This window comes from Pseudopodoces humilis, chromosome 17, assembly GCF_049639895.1.
Source record: "Pseudopodoces humilis isolate 2021_Gansu_Grassland_sample_001 chromosome 17, ASM4963989v1, whole genome shotgun sequence".
In the NCBI taxonomy this organism is placed as follows: domain Eukaryota; kingdom Metazoa; phylum Chordata; class Aves; order Passeriformes; family Paridae; genus Pseudopodoces; species Pseudopodoces humilis.
Genome location: NC_142216.1, coordinates 11,593,848 through 11,613,715, shown reverse-complemented (window position 1 = coordinate 11,613,715; position 19,868 = coordinate 11,593,848). Strand labels below are relative to the sequence as shown.

The window sequence follows — 19,868 nt, the reverse complement described above, 5'->3', positions numbered from 1 at the left end:
TATAAGGAATGTATCTTGTTCTAAGTACACAGCTTCCTACTGCCCAGAAAGTTCACATCTACTTCCAGTGAGGTTATCTGGAGGTCCATTTCTATCATCAGCTGTCATATCTTTTCTAAAAAGAAAATGAATGCATCTCTCTCTCCTATACTGTCAAGAAGCCTCCCTGGTTCTTGTTCAGAATTTCCATTCACAGAAAACAGTTCATTTTCTAGAATGGAGAAATTCCTTTTTGTCCAGAGGGCCAGGAAAAGGCTTATATGTCACTTAAGATCAATTTACATTACAGTCTGTGGGCTGGAGTGTAAAGTTTTAGCTGATCATCTGTATAGAATAGAAAAGAAGGAATGAATGAAAAAAATATTTGGAGTATAGTAAATCAGTTAGCTGGAATGTAGGTTTAGAGCTTTCTACAAAAGCATTATGCAGTGTAAAAAACACTTTTTGAAGATCCTTACTGAGTTATAATTTAACTTTGGTTGATTTCCCAGTTCTCAGATGAGCACCTGTAAGAATCTCTACTGGATATGCCCTGGCTTTTCCTTCAGCAACACACTGACTTCAGTGGAACAGGGATTAATGAGAAGATAAAATGAGGCCTGTCATGTGAGAATATTCCCAGAACTGCTGAGATTTGCAGCATTAGGTGTTGGAGAGGATGTTGGTTTCTTAGTAGGCAAAACTGGGAAAATGGACAATTATGCCTTATCATTCATGTTAAAAGAAATTTGTATTGCAATAGAAATCTGTTTAAAAAAGTACAACACTAAATAGGCTATGAAGCATGATGATGAAAAAAAAAACAACAAACTTCTTCATCTCTGACATTCTGTAGGTTTTGGGATTTTTTTATCTTAATCTCTGTATTTATATGTATGTGTCCAGACTCTTTTCAGTGGTGCCCAGCAGTAGGATGAGAAGTTATGGCCATAAACAGAAACACAAGAAGTTCCATCTCAACACGAGGAACTTCTTTATATTAAGAGTGGCAGAGTCCCAGAACAGCTGCCCAGAGAGGTTCCTGGGACAGGGAGATTCCCCCTCTGGAGACATCCCAAACCCACCTGGATACATTCCTGTGTCACCTGCTTCAGGTGACCCTGCCTTGGCAGGGGGCTTGGACTCAATGGTCTCCAGAGGTCCTTTCCAACCCTAATGATTCAGTGATTCTGTGATTTTCTGAGCTTGAATTCACATTAATCAAACCCCCAGCTTCCACTTTGTTCTTCACTTTCAGTCTTACACAAGTCACTGCCAGTCTCACACAAGCCACCTCTTTTCCTGCATTATTTTCCTGTGAGTGGGGCTGCAGGTACAATGGTTTGCAAAACTGCAGTTCAGACTGCACCAACAGAGAACCCCAGGACACTCCAGTCATCCTGATAAATGCTAAAAAATAAGTAATCAAATGATCACCCTAATAGAATATAGGAATATATATATATGTATAGGAATATATATAATTTTTACAGCTGGAGTAGCTGACACTCATTGTAACAAGGGGAAAGCTGAAGGGTTCTGAGCCAGCTTCAAATGAGCCAGTGCATCTCTCTGCAGGACAGTACCAGGCAGAGATATTGGCCTTAAGACTGCTTTGGAGCTTCATCAAATGTATGTCTACAAGGTACTGTAAAAAATCAACCATCCTACAAGTATGTGCATCTGTTTCTGGTCACCTGTGTCTAATGCTATATCTAATAATTTAACAATTCATTATTCAATTCACAATTCATTCTCTATTGGAGAAAGTGGTGGCCATTACTTAAGCATATAGGAGTTTAATTGTATTAGGACTGAGACTTCCCTCAGAGTCCCAGCAGTTCCCCTTGACAAGACATTTGTTTCCTTTCCTTTCATCCAATCACTAATATTCTTCCCTTTTAAATTTTTGTGCAAATGTTACAGAATTTAGTGACATATGTCAGTAGAGCTAATGTAGCATTAATGAAAACTGTGCAAACACAATCCAAACAAACAAGATTTTTCCAGACTACCATTAATCATGAACTTTTTAAACCCTAAAATCCTTAAAGTATGATTTGTATGGCCATAAAGAAGACATAAAATATGGATAATATGGGAAGCATTATATTAAAAGAGCAGATTAATTTCCTAAAATATTTTTACTGTAGTTAGTTTCTATAGCTTTTTATTATCAGCTTTCACTTTTTAGATTTTCAAACTTTCTGAAAGACATCTAACATCACTTTCCACACTCACTGGAGTATTTTGGAATACGTGAGTTTTGGCATGCAGGTTGTGTTTAGGTGCTTTAATCACTACAGCAGAAGTTAGTTAAAGGGAATTAACTGTTAATTACAGTGACTGTGGTACTTTTTTTTGCCCCACCAAGTTATTAATAATAGAATTTAACTTAATTATCAAATCTGCTTTAGGTCAGTGGTTGTGGTAGTCTTTTTATGACAATAATAGTTGTTCTAAGTTTGTGTGCCAGTATTACAGCTCACAGGATGCAGGAATGGAGCATGGCTATGGAAAGCTCACAGGCAGGCCTTGTTCCCCCTGACTTGCTCAAGTAGTGCAGGTGCTGTGTCCACACAGCTTTAGCTCTGCTGATACAAACACTGAAGTATATCAAATATTCAGTTTCATGGTATCATAGGTAAGGATAAAGTCATATTTTAATAGCACTTAGTTCCACATCTTCTGTCACGACACTTCTATAAAGGGGACCAATCCCTGTGAGGTGAGAAATTGTCTCTTGCTGAGCAGCTCCTTATTCCAGTAAAGGGACCTCTGGCTTAGTGCTAGTGTTAGACACTGTGTGAAAGTATTGCAAGTGTGTGAGTAAATATAGCTGCAGCATTAACACCAAACTGATATCAGCAAGTTTACAGTAATTCTAAGTGACTGTCCATCTGAAGGATATTATTTTAGTCCTTGTTATTATATCACATCACTTTACAAGAGCAAAAGAATTTTATTTGCACCCATGTTCATTAATTTACTAATAAAAATACATGTACTGACTTAGGCACCAGATTATTTTGATGCTAAAATGATTGCTTTATTTATGGGGTTTTTTTTGATCAGTCTTGACAGTCTTCAATTTTAGGCACAACTTGGGCAAAAACAAGAGAATAAAAAAGTCTCACATTTCCCATCTGAACATTAATTTCCTCTGTATTATGTAGCTTTTGATGGAAATTTGTTAAAGCTCTGTAAAAATAACTGATAAATCCCATATATAAAAAGTGTTCAGAGTACAGCTTTAAATAGTTTTGAAACTTTGCTGGAGAGTTCTATTACATGTAATGTTTTAAATATATGCTATTCAATAAGGTCAGTCAAACAACTAGTTCCTATTAAACCACATCAGGTGTACAAATATATTTTTTAAAAATAATTTTAAATTGTCTCCTGATCAGAAGACTTTTTTATGTACAAATTTCAGAATTTTTTTTGGGAACTTGATCTGACTGATTTTCACTGAACACAGCTCTAGGTGATCCACTGCACACTGCTGTTACACTTATCTGAGGGGTAAGATGAGGAGGGAACTCTATGAAAGAAGTTTTCAGTCCAGTTATGAATGTTAAGAAACCACCTGGAAGAAAGCACTTCCTAAAACTTCAGTGTGCCCAGCTGTAAACATGTCCTTTGTGCATTTAATAAAACTGTTACAAATTCTCTAAAGGTAAAATGCTGCAGTGTTGTAAAATGACATTTTTTCTGAATTCATTCATTATTTAGTGAAGTCAGTGCTAGAACTTTAGCTACTTCCATTAATGCCTGAGTGGTTAACTTTTCTTTTTTCAATCTTCTAAATAGTAATGATGTCACAACAATAAATTTCTCTATATAGTAATTACTTGTATTAATAGGGTTCAAACTTCTGCACAGTTATGGTAATCAAATGTGGTCAATTACTTTGATCAGATTCTGCAAATACTGAAACTTCTGTGTGTATTCTGATTGATGTCAACACATTTATTCAGATGTTTAACAATTAGCATCTGTGTTATTGGTCAGTTGGCCCTCCAGAATGTCAGTGCCCAAGTGACACACAATACAATAATATTCCCCACCTTCTGAAGTGTTTGATTGGATTTTAAAACTCATCAATGATTTCTTAATTTTTTTTTAAAAAAATTAAAATTTAATTTTAGAAAACTTTTTAGAAAAGAAAACCTTTCATCGTGGTTATAAATAAATGGTATCTAAGTTCAACTTTTATAACTGTCTTGGTCCTTAAGTTTCCAAAACTAATAGCAAGGCTTCTTCCACAGTGGGAGGAGGAAAATGTCCTGATTGTTAGAATTAAAATCATATATACATATTGACTCATTTAAAATGTTTCTGTAAAGCACTAAGAAAAATTTTCCCATTACTTGTAACTATTATTTCTTGGTCTATGATTTATTCTTTAAAATTATGAGGTCAGGAGGCTGTCACAGGAAACCACCTTGGCTATCAGCTGTGAACAGTATACAGAACTCTTTGCTGAGATAAAACTTTAAGTTGCATTATGAAGGGTTTCTTTTAAAGCTTATGAAATAATTTTGGCTAAATTCCTCTCAAGCAATGCTTTTCTCAAAGATGAGTGAAAAGAAAGAAGTGTGCTAAAATAAGTATCTGGGATTATTTTAGTGGAAGTTTTATGTCTAAATAATATGAAAGCCTGTGTTATAAAATCCTGTAAAAGTTGAATTTTCTATTTTTGTATTCAGGTAGCAATCATAACTGGTTCTATAAGGGTCAAAAACACCTCGCACCTATCTTACTCCCAAAGTACCCTCATAGTAGGCTCATTGAGTTTTATCTCATCTTCTACTCAATATTCCACCATTTTTAGTTTCTTCTCACAGGAATTCTTTACAAAGTTCTTTATGTGTGATAAAGTTATTTGAAAACCTAGCAACTTTTCATTTCCTCAGCCAATCATTTTGGCCTTTTATTTGGCTTAAAACTAAGATCCTACCCTTGGAGGTATGAAGTCTGATTTTTCTTAAACAAAAAAACCCACAAAACCTAACAAACAGAAAGAACCCACATTTTGGTATGGTAGTGTCCAGGTAAAAGGAAGGAAGGAAGGAGAAATAAAGTAAATTTGAGGAGTGTGTGAGTGTGTGTGTGAGTCCAGCATCAGTGGTAGCAAAGAGAGTGGGCACTAACTTGTGGAAGATATCGGTGACACCATGGCTTGTGCAGCCCTGGGGAGGGGTCTGTTGCCATTTGAAAGGCCACACACTTCACCATGCAAAGACATTTTCTCATCTAACCTGTTAAATGCACAGTCCACACATTTTTGCAGGAATGTCTGTTCCAGCGCAAAGCTTGGCACTGCAGCAATTCTCCCGCCCTCCACTTCATGCTCATCCACACATGAGCTCCTGCTTCCTGCGCTGCTGGGGTTTTTACCCCTCTCCATTTAGGTGCATGGTGCACCCATGCAGCCTGTACAGGGTGTGTGCCAGCAGAACGTGTCGGCTGGGAAATGCTGCTGGAAACATTCAGCTCACGCCAGCCCGAGAACCATCGCATCCCCTGGGGAGCCACGGCCGCCCGCACGGGAGGGATGCGCGGGGCCGGGGGCTGGGAGGGACCGGGGGGGCTGTGAGGGACCCAGAGGGGCTGTGAGGGACCCAGGGGGGCTGTGAGGGACCAGGAAAGGCTTTGAGAGACCTGGGGGAGCCGTGCGGGACCCCGGGGGAGCCGTGCGGAGCCAGGCGGAGCAGTGCGGGACCCGCATCCTTGTCCTTGGTGCGCAGCCCTGGCCGCGCTCGCCGCCGCGCAGCCCCGCACAGCCATGATGGGGATGCCCGCTCCGGGAAAACAAGCAGGAATGCACCGACATCCTGCCCACAAAACACAGCTACTTATAACTCCACGCACCGGAGCAAGCAATTAATTCAGAGATAAAAGGCTTCATTAATATGGCACCAAATTCTATGAACACCGCGGCATGTACCACCATCACACGCATCCGCTGCTCGCCCTCCCAGCCCATGTCAGAGCCACAGCAATTGTAAGAGAAATAAAACATTCTAAGATCTAGGCTGCTAGAGACAGATGAATGCAATGCCACTATCCAAACCTCTGGCATTCTCACGACAGCTCAGCAAATTCGCAGATTCTTCACCCCCCCCAGCCCTCCCTCTCCCCCCACCCTCCCGAACAGAATCAGAAAGGACATCTTACCACTGGATGAGAGAGAGGAACACAAGTGTCCACACCATCATTTTGAGAGAAAATGCAGGATTCAGGAATGCAGTGCTCCCCAGGCTTGTTGGATTTGGAGGAATCATCTCTATTCCAGCCCCCCCCCCCCCCCAGCTTTTTTCCCCCCCTTTCGTCTTGGTTGCAGATGGATCCGTCCCCTTCTTTAATTTTTCTTTTTTTTTTTTTTTTTTTGGTAGTAGTTCTCCCTCCTCCCTACCAGGTCCCGTCAGTGGGATGAGACATTGCACCCAGCTGCCGGGAATTAATATGCAGGGGGAGAAAAATTAGATCTGCACAAGCCTTTTGCAGATATAATCAGAAAACGTCAGCTCAGGCAGCAGGCAGCAGCTTCCAAATCTAGGGAAATAATATAATTGGGAGAAAAGGAAAAAAAATGAAACCCAAACAAAAAGTGAAAATCACAGACACAGAATAAAAACAGTCAAGGAAAGGAGCACATACATATTTACGGAACTGCTGACACACATGCAGCAAAATCCAATAAAACAACAAAGAGTAAATGAGGGGGGGGGAAGGAAAGAATAAAGCAATGGAGCTTCTGCCTGAATGCAGATTAACTCTGAGGTCAAAGTGGAAATGATGCACTCTGCTGCAGCACAGATTAACACATGCGTGGTGTCAGCCAGGGTGCTTTTTAACCTTTGATTACACATATGCAGGCAGCCTGGATTTTCATTTTGGAGCCGAGAAGGATTTGGCAGGCATAAAATAGGAGGTTTGGAAGAAAAGCTTGCCCTATGCTGCTGAGCATCCTCATTTTTCTAAACAGCGTGGAAATCGTGATTGCAAAGGAGGAAAAAAATGAAAGGTTGGATGGGGGAGTGGAAAAGGGAGGGATGGTTGTTGCTAAGTAACTCAGGAAATGGGGAAAGCAGCATTGGTGGAGTCAGTATGAATGAGGTGATTTAGTGTGTGATAGGATTAGGGGGAACGTGCAAGGTTTTTACCTCCCCTCCCCTAATAAAATGAGGTTACACAGACACAGGAACTTCCTGGCCAGAGGGGAAACACTAGAGGACTATGGAAGATGAATGCTGCCAAATTTTGGAACCAGAATCCTCAGTTCCATTGTCCAAAAATGCAATTTAGCAACTACTAGTGGAGTAAAAAATTCAGGGAATTTAATGATTCCCTAAAGTAAGAGGACTTCAGTCAAAAATAAGTATTTGAACTACTACCTACAATAACATTTTTTTTACCTCCCGTATTTTTTCTGTCTAGATCAAAGTAAATATAGACAATAACAAGTCTACCCAATGACATTTGTGAACTGGGAATTGGGAAAACTTAATCATCAGGAACACTTTTTTTAGTCCAAAGCCCACTTTTCTAAAACTTAAGGGAGAAATAAATAAATAAATATCCAAAAGAAAACTTAAATGATGGGAAAGTGAAATATTAAAAATAAAATAAAAGCCACTGGACTTAATCTAGTCTGAACCAAATTTGGCACTTGGATTCTGCTCAAACCTTTTAATACCCTGGACAATCTGTTAGTTCCCAGTTTCCAAATGCAGAATGAAATTTATCCATCAGAATTAGACACTGTAGTTGCTTTCTCAGATTCTCTAAAAACATAGATCCAGTCTTCAGCCATTGAGTTAATTTTTTCTGTTTCCAAACACAATGCATTTAACTTTAACAATAATCAATAGATCAATATTATTAGTTGAATTAAATACACCTTGGTTTCTGGATATTTTGATTGGAGCCAATATCTAACACAGTCACTGTATTTTTATTAACATTTACATACAAAGTAACAAGTTGCAAATCTATTACTTAATATTTCCAATCTATAGTTTTATTGTTAATTAAGTTATCCCACCAACTTGTGAAATTCAGCCTCTTCAGTGACAGGAAGCTATAAAATATTTTAAATACTCTCCCCATATCTCTCTTCCTCTCAGTGTTTTTATATTTATATATATATATATGTGTGTGTGTGCATACATGTTCAAGTATCAACATTTGCTCATGGTTCAATTCACTATCTGTAAACATGACATTTCTGTGATTTTATTGCTGTAATCTCTCTCATCAGTTATCACAACTTTCCTTTGAAGAATGAAAATGCTGTGTATATTTTGGTGAGGGAATCAAAATTGTTGATAGCTAAGAATTTGAGCTGTGCAAACACTTATTTATTGTCTTGGCTACAGCAAACATGTCTGCACAAGCATTGCAACTTTACTCTGCACTTTTTTCACTGAAAATTTGTTCCATTAGCAAAATCTTCTTGTCTCAAAAGAGCTCCTGGACTTCCTACAAAATTCTTATGCACTTTCATTTCAGAGGGTCAGGTTGTTATTCTTGAGAGAGGTAAGGGGTCTGCAATAGAAGAAATCCTGCGGGTGTCAAAGCCTGAGAGAATTTTCCAGGCTTCCCATCACATAGATGGTATGTCAAAAAGAATTGGATACTGTAATACTAATCCTTGATTGCTCAGAGGTTATTAAGATGTGAGACCATTGAGAATATTATTCCTAGGTACTTTATTAGCTGTACCTTCTATTCACATTGTTAATTGGACATCAGTGGTTTTTGATAGACAAACATACTTAAAGATTCTGTAGATTTTTCTGCATATTAAAAATTGCATCACCATATTAAGATCAATTTAGCATCCCAGATGCATCAGCTTTAATTTTTATTTCAGCTGCCTGCAATTGATGTTTAGGCATTGACTTAGGTATTGGGAATTAGGATCTTTGGCCTCTGATACAGTCAGTGGACTGCACAATGGCCAAGTCAGGCTTTTGAGTGCACCTAGATAAAATCATTTCAATGTTAAAATATTTGACCCCGATACATAAAACTTATCCACCAATAATCAAGCAATACCAATTTTCACTCTAAGTAATTTTAAATGTAAATTTGTCCTTGCTGTTTTTGTAACCTCAATCTGAACAAAGGGAAAGTAAACCCACATTTTATGCTTAAAGAATTTCAATATTATTATACTACACTGATAACCTCTGTTAGGAAAAATTTTATCTGTAGCAGATAGAACTGCCATAGAAAACAAAAATGTGCCAAGCTGTTTCTCCTTTGAACACACATTGACTTTGAAGCACAGTGTTCTTCTTTCTGTGCCCACAAACTCTATCAGACACTGATGTTTTAGGATTCCATCATAATAAGTTATCACAAAGGATCAAACTTACATGAGGACACTCCCCAGTGTGAAATGTTTTCCTGACACCTTTTGTGTGATAAACCAGTCCCACACAGTAACTTGTCCCTGGGCACAAATGTAGTATCTTCACAACAAATAATGTCAAGTTTTTGAAAAGGATGTCTTATGAAGAATAATTAAACACAGAAGTCATTGTTCCAAAAAGATGTATTCTGTATCAGACTAGATTATAAGAGCATCTTAGCCAATTTGGCAGACACCTTGTTCATTTACAAGGGAGTTCTCAGCTCCTATGATTTCCCTGTGTCTGTATCCTTAAACCCAAGGACAACATGGCTTTTCCTTACCCTAAAATTACTTATTTTCTGTGTATCAAATATTAGATCACACGTCAGAAAAGAAGAAGAAATAGATACATGTAAAAAAGCAAATGCAAGAGTAGGTATTACATAAGATGCATAAAGTGAAAAAAGGACTTTGTCAATGTCAATATCTTGCCAGATTGTCTTTTATCACATGTTGTTATCTGGAAGTTCTTTCTGTTTCAGTTTGTTCCTTGTGTTGCTTCAGACAAAAACAAACAAGCAAACCACCAAAAATGAAGTGCTAATTTCACTCTCTCTGCAATGGCACATGATTTGGTTAGAGGTAACAGGTTTCCCTGGGTCATGTCGAGGATGCTTTCTTCAAGGCATAAGAAGGAAACATCTAGGTACTTAAATTTTCTATAATTACACTTTATGAGACTTGCATATCAAGTAATGTTTTGATGCTTAGAAAAATACATTAACTACTGTTTCAAATTATTCTTATTCTGCAATAAAATATCCTAGTTATAAATAAAAAGACTTTTGAACTGCATGAATCTGCATATTTTTAAAAATAGCTTGTAAAAAGCTACATATAAATATACATCTTGTAATAGTAGTTATAACATTGATACCATTTTTCTTTCATCAAAGATTCTCCAAGCATATTTCAGCCCTGGGTAAATATCTTAATACTGAATTCCTGAGGAAAATAACATCCAGTATAAACCATTTCTTTGATGGAATTCTAGGATTTGTTATAATCTCTCTTTTTCTCCCATGGTCTATCTTCTAACGTATTTTCTGGTCATCAACAGGTGTATAAATGTATATTAAAACATGAAAAACCTAAAAATTGATCTTGGAACACTTCTAAGAAAAAGGTAGGTTATGGTTTTATACATTTATTACTGTACATGTGTGTTCATGGTTGTGCATGGGAGGATTTAATTTTGAATACCCAAACAGACACCTAGTTCTCTTTTAATCCTTGTGCTCAAAATACAGTGAGTCTGTCACAGAGTGGTATGGAGGTGGGCTGAACAAAAACTGCACTAGATAAGTGCCAGACTAAAATCATAGTTTACAGATGATTGTTGACTGAATCAACATGAAATCTGGACCTTTCAAAGAGCTTTGCAAACCAAGTCCAAAGCCATTATTGCATCTGAACAAATACATACATTCATGTCAGTACCAAGTAGAAGAACTCAGAAGTATAATGCACAGTGTATCCAAATATAGTTCCATTTTGACAAATGTAACCTAAAAATAATTATTTGTTATAATATTGAAAAATAATCCCATTTAATATCGAATCTCACTCCTACTTTTCCCTGGTAAATACTGAATGGAGTCACAAATATTGCCTATGATTTTGTAGAATATGGATGCCACAGAATTTCAAAGAATCAAAGGTATATTTAATTATTTAACTGAAAAAATATTGTTTAAGCATTGTTCCAGTCCTGTTTATTTGGAAGATGACTCAAACTGCCAGTAAAAAAGAACAAATAAAAGACTAAATAGTTTAAAAATAGTAATTCTTTCAAGAAGCCTTTCAAGCTGAAGCCACCTTCTGAGAGTATTATACCTACTGCATTTTTTAAAAAAGACAAAATCTTGTGCTGCTTGGGAAATTAAAGAATTATTTTAAAGCTTAGTGATTAAAATTGAGAAGTGTTTCCTAAGACAGTGGTATTTCAGGATTTAATGCAAAGTGAACATGTTTACAGATAGCTATGATTCAATCTGTATCACCAGGTTTCTATTCAAAGCAATCACTTTCCAAGCATTTGACTTAAAAGAAAAAATTCTGGTAGCCTAAATACAACCAAAACACAACCCCAAAATACTCTGTTTGCTTATGTGCTTTGATCTTGTGCTAAAACAGTAAAGAAAACAAGTTGTTGGCTAAGAGCTCTCTCACTGTGCTTAGATTTACAAGCTCCTGCCAGGAACAGACTTACCAAATGCTGTTTTGTGCTGCAAACATCTAAGATTCTGTTATCATAAAACTCATGGAGCAAACTGCATTCCCCATCTCCCTGCCACTGACCTGATTAAGCTTCCTCACCCTGTAACATTACCTAGAGGTCCCAGTTCCTCCACACAAAATTCTTATGTGAAGAAAACACCACACTAGGGTACTTGCTGAGGAATATATTGGGGTTTTTTCTGAACAGTTTTTTTTGTGCCTAGAAGAAATTTCTGCTTCACAAGAGTTTCAAAGAAGCATGATATATATATCACACATATATCTGTGTGAGAGCAGACACGCAGGGATGCCACTCCTATCACATGTAGGTAGCATCACTGACTTTCTGTAGCTGTTCTCCCTTTTGTATAGAAAATCTGATTTGACATACATTGTAGGTCTGGCATTTTGCTTAGTGTTCACTAACACTGATCCAGAAACTCTGTATTTCCAGCCAGATTTGGTATTTCCTTTAGACGGTTTACAAAATTTTAAGATCTATTTTGATGTGTCATTATTTCCTGTGATTGCAATATTCAAAGTCTATTTCCAGCAGCAAAGTAGTATCTCCTCCCAAAGTAAAAGTCAGGAAATCTTCCTGCCATTTGTGTAGGACCACGTTGGGACACAAATATAGTTTCATACAGGCTGAGTAGATCAGGAATGGATCCAGGGTGCTGCAGTCTGTGAAAGCCTTACAGCTACCCCTGCCAAGAGAGTATTATGTCCATTCTGTATAATCATTGCAAATGGTTTTCGATTCTTCCTCCAAAATAAGAGGAAGTAATGGAAGTAAAAGGCCATAGAGAATGTTTTCTTCATGCAGAAGGAGGCAGCCCATTTTGTCTGTTTGAGAAAGAAGAAAAAACCAAAACTATGCTAACTCAACATACTAATTCTGCAATGTAAGGATACACTAGACTGTAGTTTTCAATACAGGATTCAATATCTGTTTTTCATGTCTGCATTTGAGCTATAAGTTTGGTTTATTTTGTGTTAATCTTTTTAACTTTAGATAAAGCTGAGGAAGAAATCTCATAGCTTGGCCATGTTTCTGTTCTGGGTAAGCTCTCTTGATCTCCCAGCACTTTCTGTGCAGAGGATGCAAAGGCATTTTGGGAGTGATAACAGTTCATGTGTGCTAGCAAGAGTACACTTTTTGACTTTGGACTCCTGATGTCATACTATGACATTCTTATGGGCAAACTAAAGATATTTGATCCTGTTCTAGAAATTTTTCCTCATTAATTTTCAGTGGTTTGGTTTTCAGTGCAGTTGTGTACTGAATAGGATTACTCTTTTTAGTACTAAATATATTAAGTAATGATCTGGATGGTAGTATGAATGGTATCCTTACTACATTCAGTAGGGATGCCAAGCCACAAGCAGAAGGGTGGTGAGAATTAGACCTGAAAAATAAAAGCAGATCTGAAAAAAAAAAAAAAAAAAAAAAAAAAATTAATTCAGAACATTCAGAGAGAATGGCCAGAAGTCTTGAAAACTGTTTTCAAAGGAAACATGAGAAAAGGGGTAAATGCAATTTAGTCTGAGAGGGATTATGTCAAGTTTTCAAAATGTGCAGGTGTAATGAGGCGTGAAGAGCTGGTGTTTCTGCTTTGTAGGATGATAGAGATTTATGACATCTTCTTAGATTAATTATCTTTGGATAAGTCAAAAAAATGCTCCATGGTATGAATCCCAGAGCACTGAAACAGTCTTCTGAGGTCAAATAGGGGGTCCCTTCAGTGTTTCTTCTATGACTGATAGGTAAGGGCTCTCTATAAGCTAAATAATGGGCTCAAATTAAACAGAGAATTCTTCAGTTAAGCTTTTAAACAAAAATGAAAAATGGCAGTCTCATACATATATATTTTTATCTGAAAGAACTAATGGAAATTAATTCATTTAATAGTGTAAGGGGCAATGAAAGCTTTTGTTGCCACAGAAATAAAGTAATGCGATTTTCATGATTTAGACGAGGAAAAAATTGCTTGCAAGATCAAAAGAAAATGGAAGGATAAAAAGTGATTTCCAAGGATTCTATACAAAGTTCGTAACCTCTTTCCATCTCTACCTCTTAAGTTCACTTTTGTGACATGGAAGTTCACCACTAAGCAATGACTTTCAGAAAAATATTCCTAAGAAGAACTTGAACCCTGTTACTTTTCATGTTATTTGATCTTGCATAACTTACAACATACTGAGAACAGTAACTGCACTGAAAATCTCTTCAAACTGCTTGGACTACAAGAGAGATGTCTTTTATTCTTCTTTCCTGTTTGCATATACAGTGGATTTTTTGCATCTCTAAGTGACATGGCCCATATACTCATGACAACAAAAAATGAATCTGAATCATCCCTTCTCCTCTGAAATGTAGATTGTGTGATGATCTCAGTTGCACACCAGATCCTGGCTTTTAGCTGTTTCAATGTTTCTCTATGATTTTAAGCTTTCAAGAATCCTATTGCCAAAAAATATCAATTTCCCAATATAAGCTGTGACACATCAAGGGAAAAGTGATGAAGTGATGTAGTTCCATATATTCCACTTAATAAGTCAAGTTTATATTGAGAGAAGCTGTGAAGGCTTATACTCACTTCTTTGTCCTTAACTGGCTACCACAGTTTATTTTCTCAGATGAAATAAGGCTTCAGAAGCTGCTTTGAGCCCATACAGTGACAGGAAGTATAGAAATTGTAGGAATTTAGTATTTGACTCTTTTCAGCACTGTAAAGCTCTCAGAACTGGGACAGAGAACACAAAATCTCTCTAAAAACCTGTCATAGAAAAATGTAACATCACCAGGCTGAAGTCTGAGGCTTGGGTACATTGTTGGGATGTACACAGGGAATCAGACAGGTAGGAAGGGACAGTATGATATCCCTCATCCAGCTCTTACTCAAAAGAGGTGCCAGTGCTGATTGAATTTAAACCAGACTTTGCTGTTCAGGTCTCTGTGCAATCCATTAATTTAATTTTGCTGACAGTGAATCATTTGTTCTCCCCATTTGATTAACAACCCTTATCTCTGGCACTGCCCTCTGACCCCAATCCTGACCCCAGGCTGCTCCCTGTGCAGCACTTCCATGATCCTCTGGGTGATTGCTCATGTTTATCACTTGAATAACTGTACAATTTCATGCCTTGAAGCTCCCAAAAATATATAAAATATATTATAAATGTAATGGTCCATATGTGGTCTGATGAAGGCCAGTAAGGGTGAGTGATAACCTCCCCAGGTTTGCCTTCATCCCTGTCATGACTCCTGTTTCCCTGCCAGCTGGTCCCCAGCACTATTTGCAGAGGGATTAGTCCATCCCACATGCAGTACTTTATTTTATAGCTATTCTTACTGAATTCCACGTTATTCCTTCAGACAAATGGAGCCCCCCTGAATGGCAGCCCTAATCACAAGCTCATGGACACCACGCTGTCATCCAGAAACTTGATGGGGCTGCATCCAGTGTTTGCACAATTTTATAAACAATAAAATGCAAGATCTAAAGACTCTAGCTAAACTAGATGGATAACTACGTTAATTTTCCTTTTACACTAAAAAATTAAATTTTAAAAAAATTACTCTGAAGTACCATCACTGGGAGCTTCCCAGGAGTATATTTTAGTTTATTCATTTGTGCCTGCTTTGAATGATTTCTCTCTGTGCATCTTCTCATGGAAAAACTGTTTAAAATAGTTAAATGTCATTATTTTCAAAGGATGCTCATTCAGTTTCCTGGTTCTTTTACATTAAAGGCTTTACTATCAGAGGTGCTATTATAACTAATGAGACCATACAGTGCTATGCTCATGTTTTAACACAACCCCATTAGCACTTCAGTAAATTAAACTGCATTTTGTAGCAAAAATAACTGTAAAAAAAGTTCAAAGAAGTTTAAACCTATAAAACACTGTAATGCATAACCAGAAAGTTACATATTATTATTGCAGTGGTAATTATTAGACAATAGTGCTATTATTAAAGTTGATCATGTGATAATCATGAGGCAGCACTATCTAGTTTGAAATTATGTGTGTGCTATTATTCCAGGGGCTTGGACTAAACTGAATATTAATGTATATATTAATAACAAAGCAAATTAAGAAAAAATTAATTAAACCAAATACTATGAGAAAGCTTCATTTTGAACATTCCTCTACCTGTTGTCACTGTCAGATACATAGGATCAGCTAGAAATTAAATTAGGAGAATTAAAAAATGTATCCAATTGAAAATGAAGTGTCCTCTCCTCTGACATAGCAGTGAATCCACCAGTGAATTGATATAGAAAGAGACCATTCAAAGGGGGCTTTCAAGTGCTTTTTAATTATTGGTTAGATGTTCCACATTCCTCTTTATTTAGAATAGTTTCTCAGGAGTTAAAAAACAAAATTTCTTTTAGTAAAACTTTTGATCTTTTTCCATGCAGCAAATATTGATTTAATCTTTCATACTTCTCCCAAAGAACAAACCAAGAAACTGGTGGAGTGCACATTTTAATCTTTGTCAGATGATGTCAACAGCAGTGAATATCAGGGTGAATCCAGAAATAGGGGTTAACCTGCCATTTTTCTACCTAGAAGTTTAGCAGTGAGCAGCTGCACCATCATTTAAGCTGGAAGCCAAATGGAGATTAAATTGGTTGGGTTTTTAAGAGATACTACTTAAGTAAGTTTTATATTGCTTCATAGCAATCCTGAGGAAAAAAAAAATGGAATCAGCTTTTTATGCCTCTGAACTAACAAGTTTGCATAATCACAAGCAAAGCATTCTTTATTTATCTGTTATTCATCAGGGTCTATGTTACAGGTTATAGGAACACTGAGAGGCGTGGTGAATATTACATGTATGGAATCAAAACTAAAATTTCACAGACCTGAGGAGATATGGGAAATCAAAAATTCAGAAATTTTGGTTTGTTTTAAAGATGATTATCCTACTGGTCATGGAATGTTTTAAAGCTGATTATCCTACTTGAAAGAGATGAGCTCACTCCACTGCAAAAGTTTGACTTTCCCAGGAAGGGAAAGATTCACCTACCCCAGTGCTTGTGCATCACTGGGGTATGAAAGGATTGCAGGCACAGGGTACAGAGCACTCTTTGGGTTTATGAGGATCATGTTCTATAATGTAAGACCACTCTTACCTTCAGTTAAATAAATGCTTTTTGAACCTGCTCCACTCAGTTGAACTTCCTGGGTGTTCATTCCAGGCTGCTGCTGCACAGCAGGAATGGGATATGTGGACATTTTTTTTCCAGGGAGGCAAAATACTGCTTGACAGCATTTAAAAGAGACAACAGATGGGGAGACTGTTTCTCAAAATAATCCTCCCTAATGGACATCACAGTCACAATCCTGCAGAAAGAAGGAGGAGAAAAAAATCTCTGCAGCATCTGTAAAGGAAGTTCTGGGAAAACAAATAAATTAGGCTCTTAAACAGGCAAATGATTGCCCAAAATTATTTATGCACAACAATATTTGCTTAGTTAGTTCCTTCCATTTTGTTTATGGATGGTTTAACTGAATTTTCAGATGGGTTCTGTCAGATCATATTCCCAGTCCTGGCTCTTCTGTACTGCTTCAAAGTATGGGCAGAAATTTGCTTAAGCAGCAGGGGAATTCTTAGCATTAGGATACCAAAGGTAATGCCAGCCAAGGTGATGCCATGTTTTTTGCCACTTTTCCTTGTCCTTCTCACCAACATGAAAAGCAAAATGTTGAGAGCATTCTCCCTTTTCTTGCTTTCAATGCCATCCACTTATGCAAATATATCTCATCACTTCTCCTTTTGGCAGTGACTAAACTATTAATATATAAACCTCCACAGACTTCTAGTGCTTTTCTCAAACTTTTTTTTAGTGTAATTAAATTATATTTTCTTTACTCTATTTGTTGATCTGGGCAGTGACTCTTATATTACTTTGTAGGGTCTAGAGCCTAATTAAATTCCTTGTTCTATGTTCCAACATCCATTGCAACTGCTCTCTAACATTTTGGTTCTGTTTTCATAAGTAGTTTTCTCTTTTTTCACAGCTATTTTTCAAATATCTTGCTAATTTTGGAATTTTCATATTCATTGTTTAATTTGGTCTATTAAATTGTATGGAAATAAACATGGATTTTCCCTGTAGCAAAATGTCACAGAATGAGCTCCAGTGCTTCTAAAATTGGTTTAACTAGGGGAATGAAACATAAAAAAAAAATAAAAAAAAAAGGGCGTGGGCTGGAAATAGAAATAAGAACAGATGGCCTAAGTTAGCATTTTTAGATATTATATTACATAAAGTGGTAGGAGGGAAACTAAAAAGGTAAATACCAGCCTTTTTAATAGTAGAAGTGTTCTGTTGATACTCTCTCTGTATTGTATGGATATGAAAACTGAAAAGTACACTGCTAAATAATACAAATTTCAACATTCAACCGGTTAATTGGTTAAATTGGAATTTTAAGGATACATACAACAATTACGAGTATCTCTGTGGTTTTTTTAAGACTTTAGCATTTCTTTGAAAGGAAACATTGTTTTATATGATCAGATCTGCACAGCTGATTTGCAAATTAAATGCACAATAATATTCTTCAGAGACACTCTGCCACAATGTTTCTTCAAAGGAATGTCTGCAGTTTCTGGCTTGAAGCTGTCTACCACACTTGATGTGTGACTTCTCCAATGGCTGACTCTTTATTTAGGATCTCAGTTACTACCCAGACTTTTGTAACATTGTTAAGAAACTTCCAGGTGAATGCTGGCAGCACTTCTTATTCTATTGTGTGAAAAGAAAAACAGAGTAGATTCAATTGTTTTTGGTTTTGTTTTTTTTTCCCAGAGAAATGTTCAACATACTGGCTGGGACAAGACAAAAGCTTTTTTTGTATGTGTATGAGTATGTGGAACCTGGAGACATCCTCAGGGGATTGTTAAATTGTCATTGGCATCATATTAGAACACAACTATAAAAGAATGTAGGTCATGTCTTAAAGTGTAAAGAGGAGTCCCAGAGATGCAATGTTTCTGAAAATGATCTGGGAGAATGATTAATCATCCCATCATTGCTGAGAAAGTGGCAATCCAAAACCCTGAGGTATTTTGAAATATTTAGACAACATTTAGACAACAGGTTAGGATATGATTTTTGGAAATATGCAATGTAGATTTCAATTTATTTGGGTATAAGAGGCCTTGAACCTGTAGCAGAAATTAATTGTTAAAGCTGGAATATTTTGAGCATTTTGGTGAATCCATTAAGGCTCAAAACACAATATAAGTTACATCTTTAAATGGTAAACTTAGTATTGAAGTCAGATGTTCTTCACTAATTTATTAGCTAAGAAACTGTTTCTACTTATTAATTTAAGACATCCTGTCTCTCTATTCCTGACTAAAGCAAATTTTAATACAAGTATTAAACACATTTCACTGAAATGTTTAGTTTGGCCACAAATCATCTTTCCAGTCAGATAACACCTGAAGAGATGGTCAGAATTTAGCCATAATCCTCTTTATGACTATTTCATAGGAAAAATCAGATAGTGTCATTATATTCGTGGCTTTGAACAAAGTAATGCTCTTTTACATTATAAAAAGTAATTTTCCTTTACCTTCTGATGTCTTTGCCTTTCCAAGAATTTGTCATTTGCAATGATAGTCAGAATGTCAAGGGAATCAAAGTTCTTCTGTGAGCAGCTCTGCTGGGTCATGTTCATCTGTGCAATGAGAATGAATGCATAAATGATTTATTTATGTCATTTTACATTTTGTTTTGAAACATGTTTAATATCATGCTCTTATTATATATCTTTCAAAAAGTATTTTCAAATAGATAATAGGTAATAAAACTACATATTTTCTTATGAAAACATGATTTTAATGAGTGCTGTGAATGAGGCTCACCATTAACATTTCTTGCTCCCTGAAGAAACTGTTCCTTCTTTTAGAAACTTTGTCTACACAAGGAAAAAAATAAAACAAATTTCCTCTGTGTTTGCTTCCATTTATGCCCTTTGTGCAAAGCATAGGCAAACATTGATAAGAGAATGATTCAGACCAAACATAGCCAAAGGGGTTTATCTAGATTAAATATATATATGTTCATTGGTTTATTTAGTAGATACATTAGTAGATACATTTAGTAGAACTAAAATGAAATACATTATAAAATAAAGCTTTACTGTAGCAGGCTACAGCCAGAGCTCCAGCTGAAACTTGTGTTTCTAAGATTTAACACCATAAGAGAAG

The 19,868-nt window shown here is 36.6% G+C and overlaps 1 protein-coding gene across 1 annotated transcript in view; it reads right to left on the bottom strand.

The window, feature by feature from the left end:
- The window catches only part of GABRG2 (gamma-aminobutyric acid type A receptor subunit gamma2), a 64,544-nt gene extending 58,270 nt beyond the window's left edge, over positions 1–6,274 (bottom strand). Inside the window, exon 1 of the mRNA XM_005523473.2 lies at positions 6,163–6,274. Within this exon, the coding sequence (XP_005523530.1) occupies positions 6,163–6,269 (107 nt within the window). The 5' untranslated portion in view covers positions 6,270–6,274. The remainder of the gene's footprint in view (positions 1–6,162) is intronic.
- Between the last annotated feature and the right edge of the window lie 13,594 nt (positions 6,275–19,868).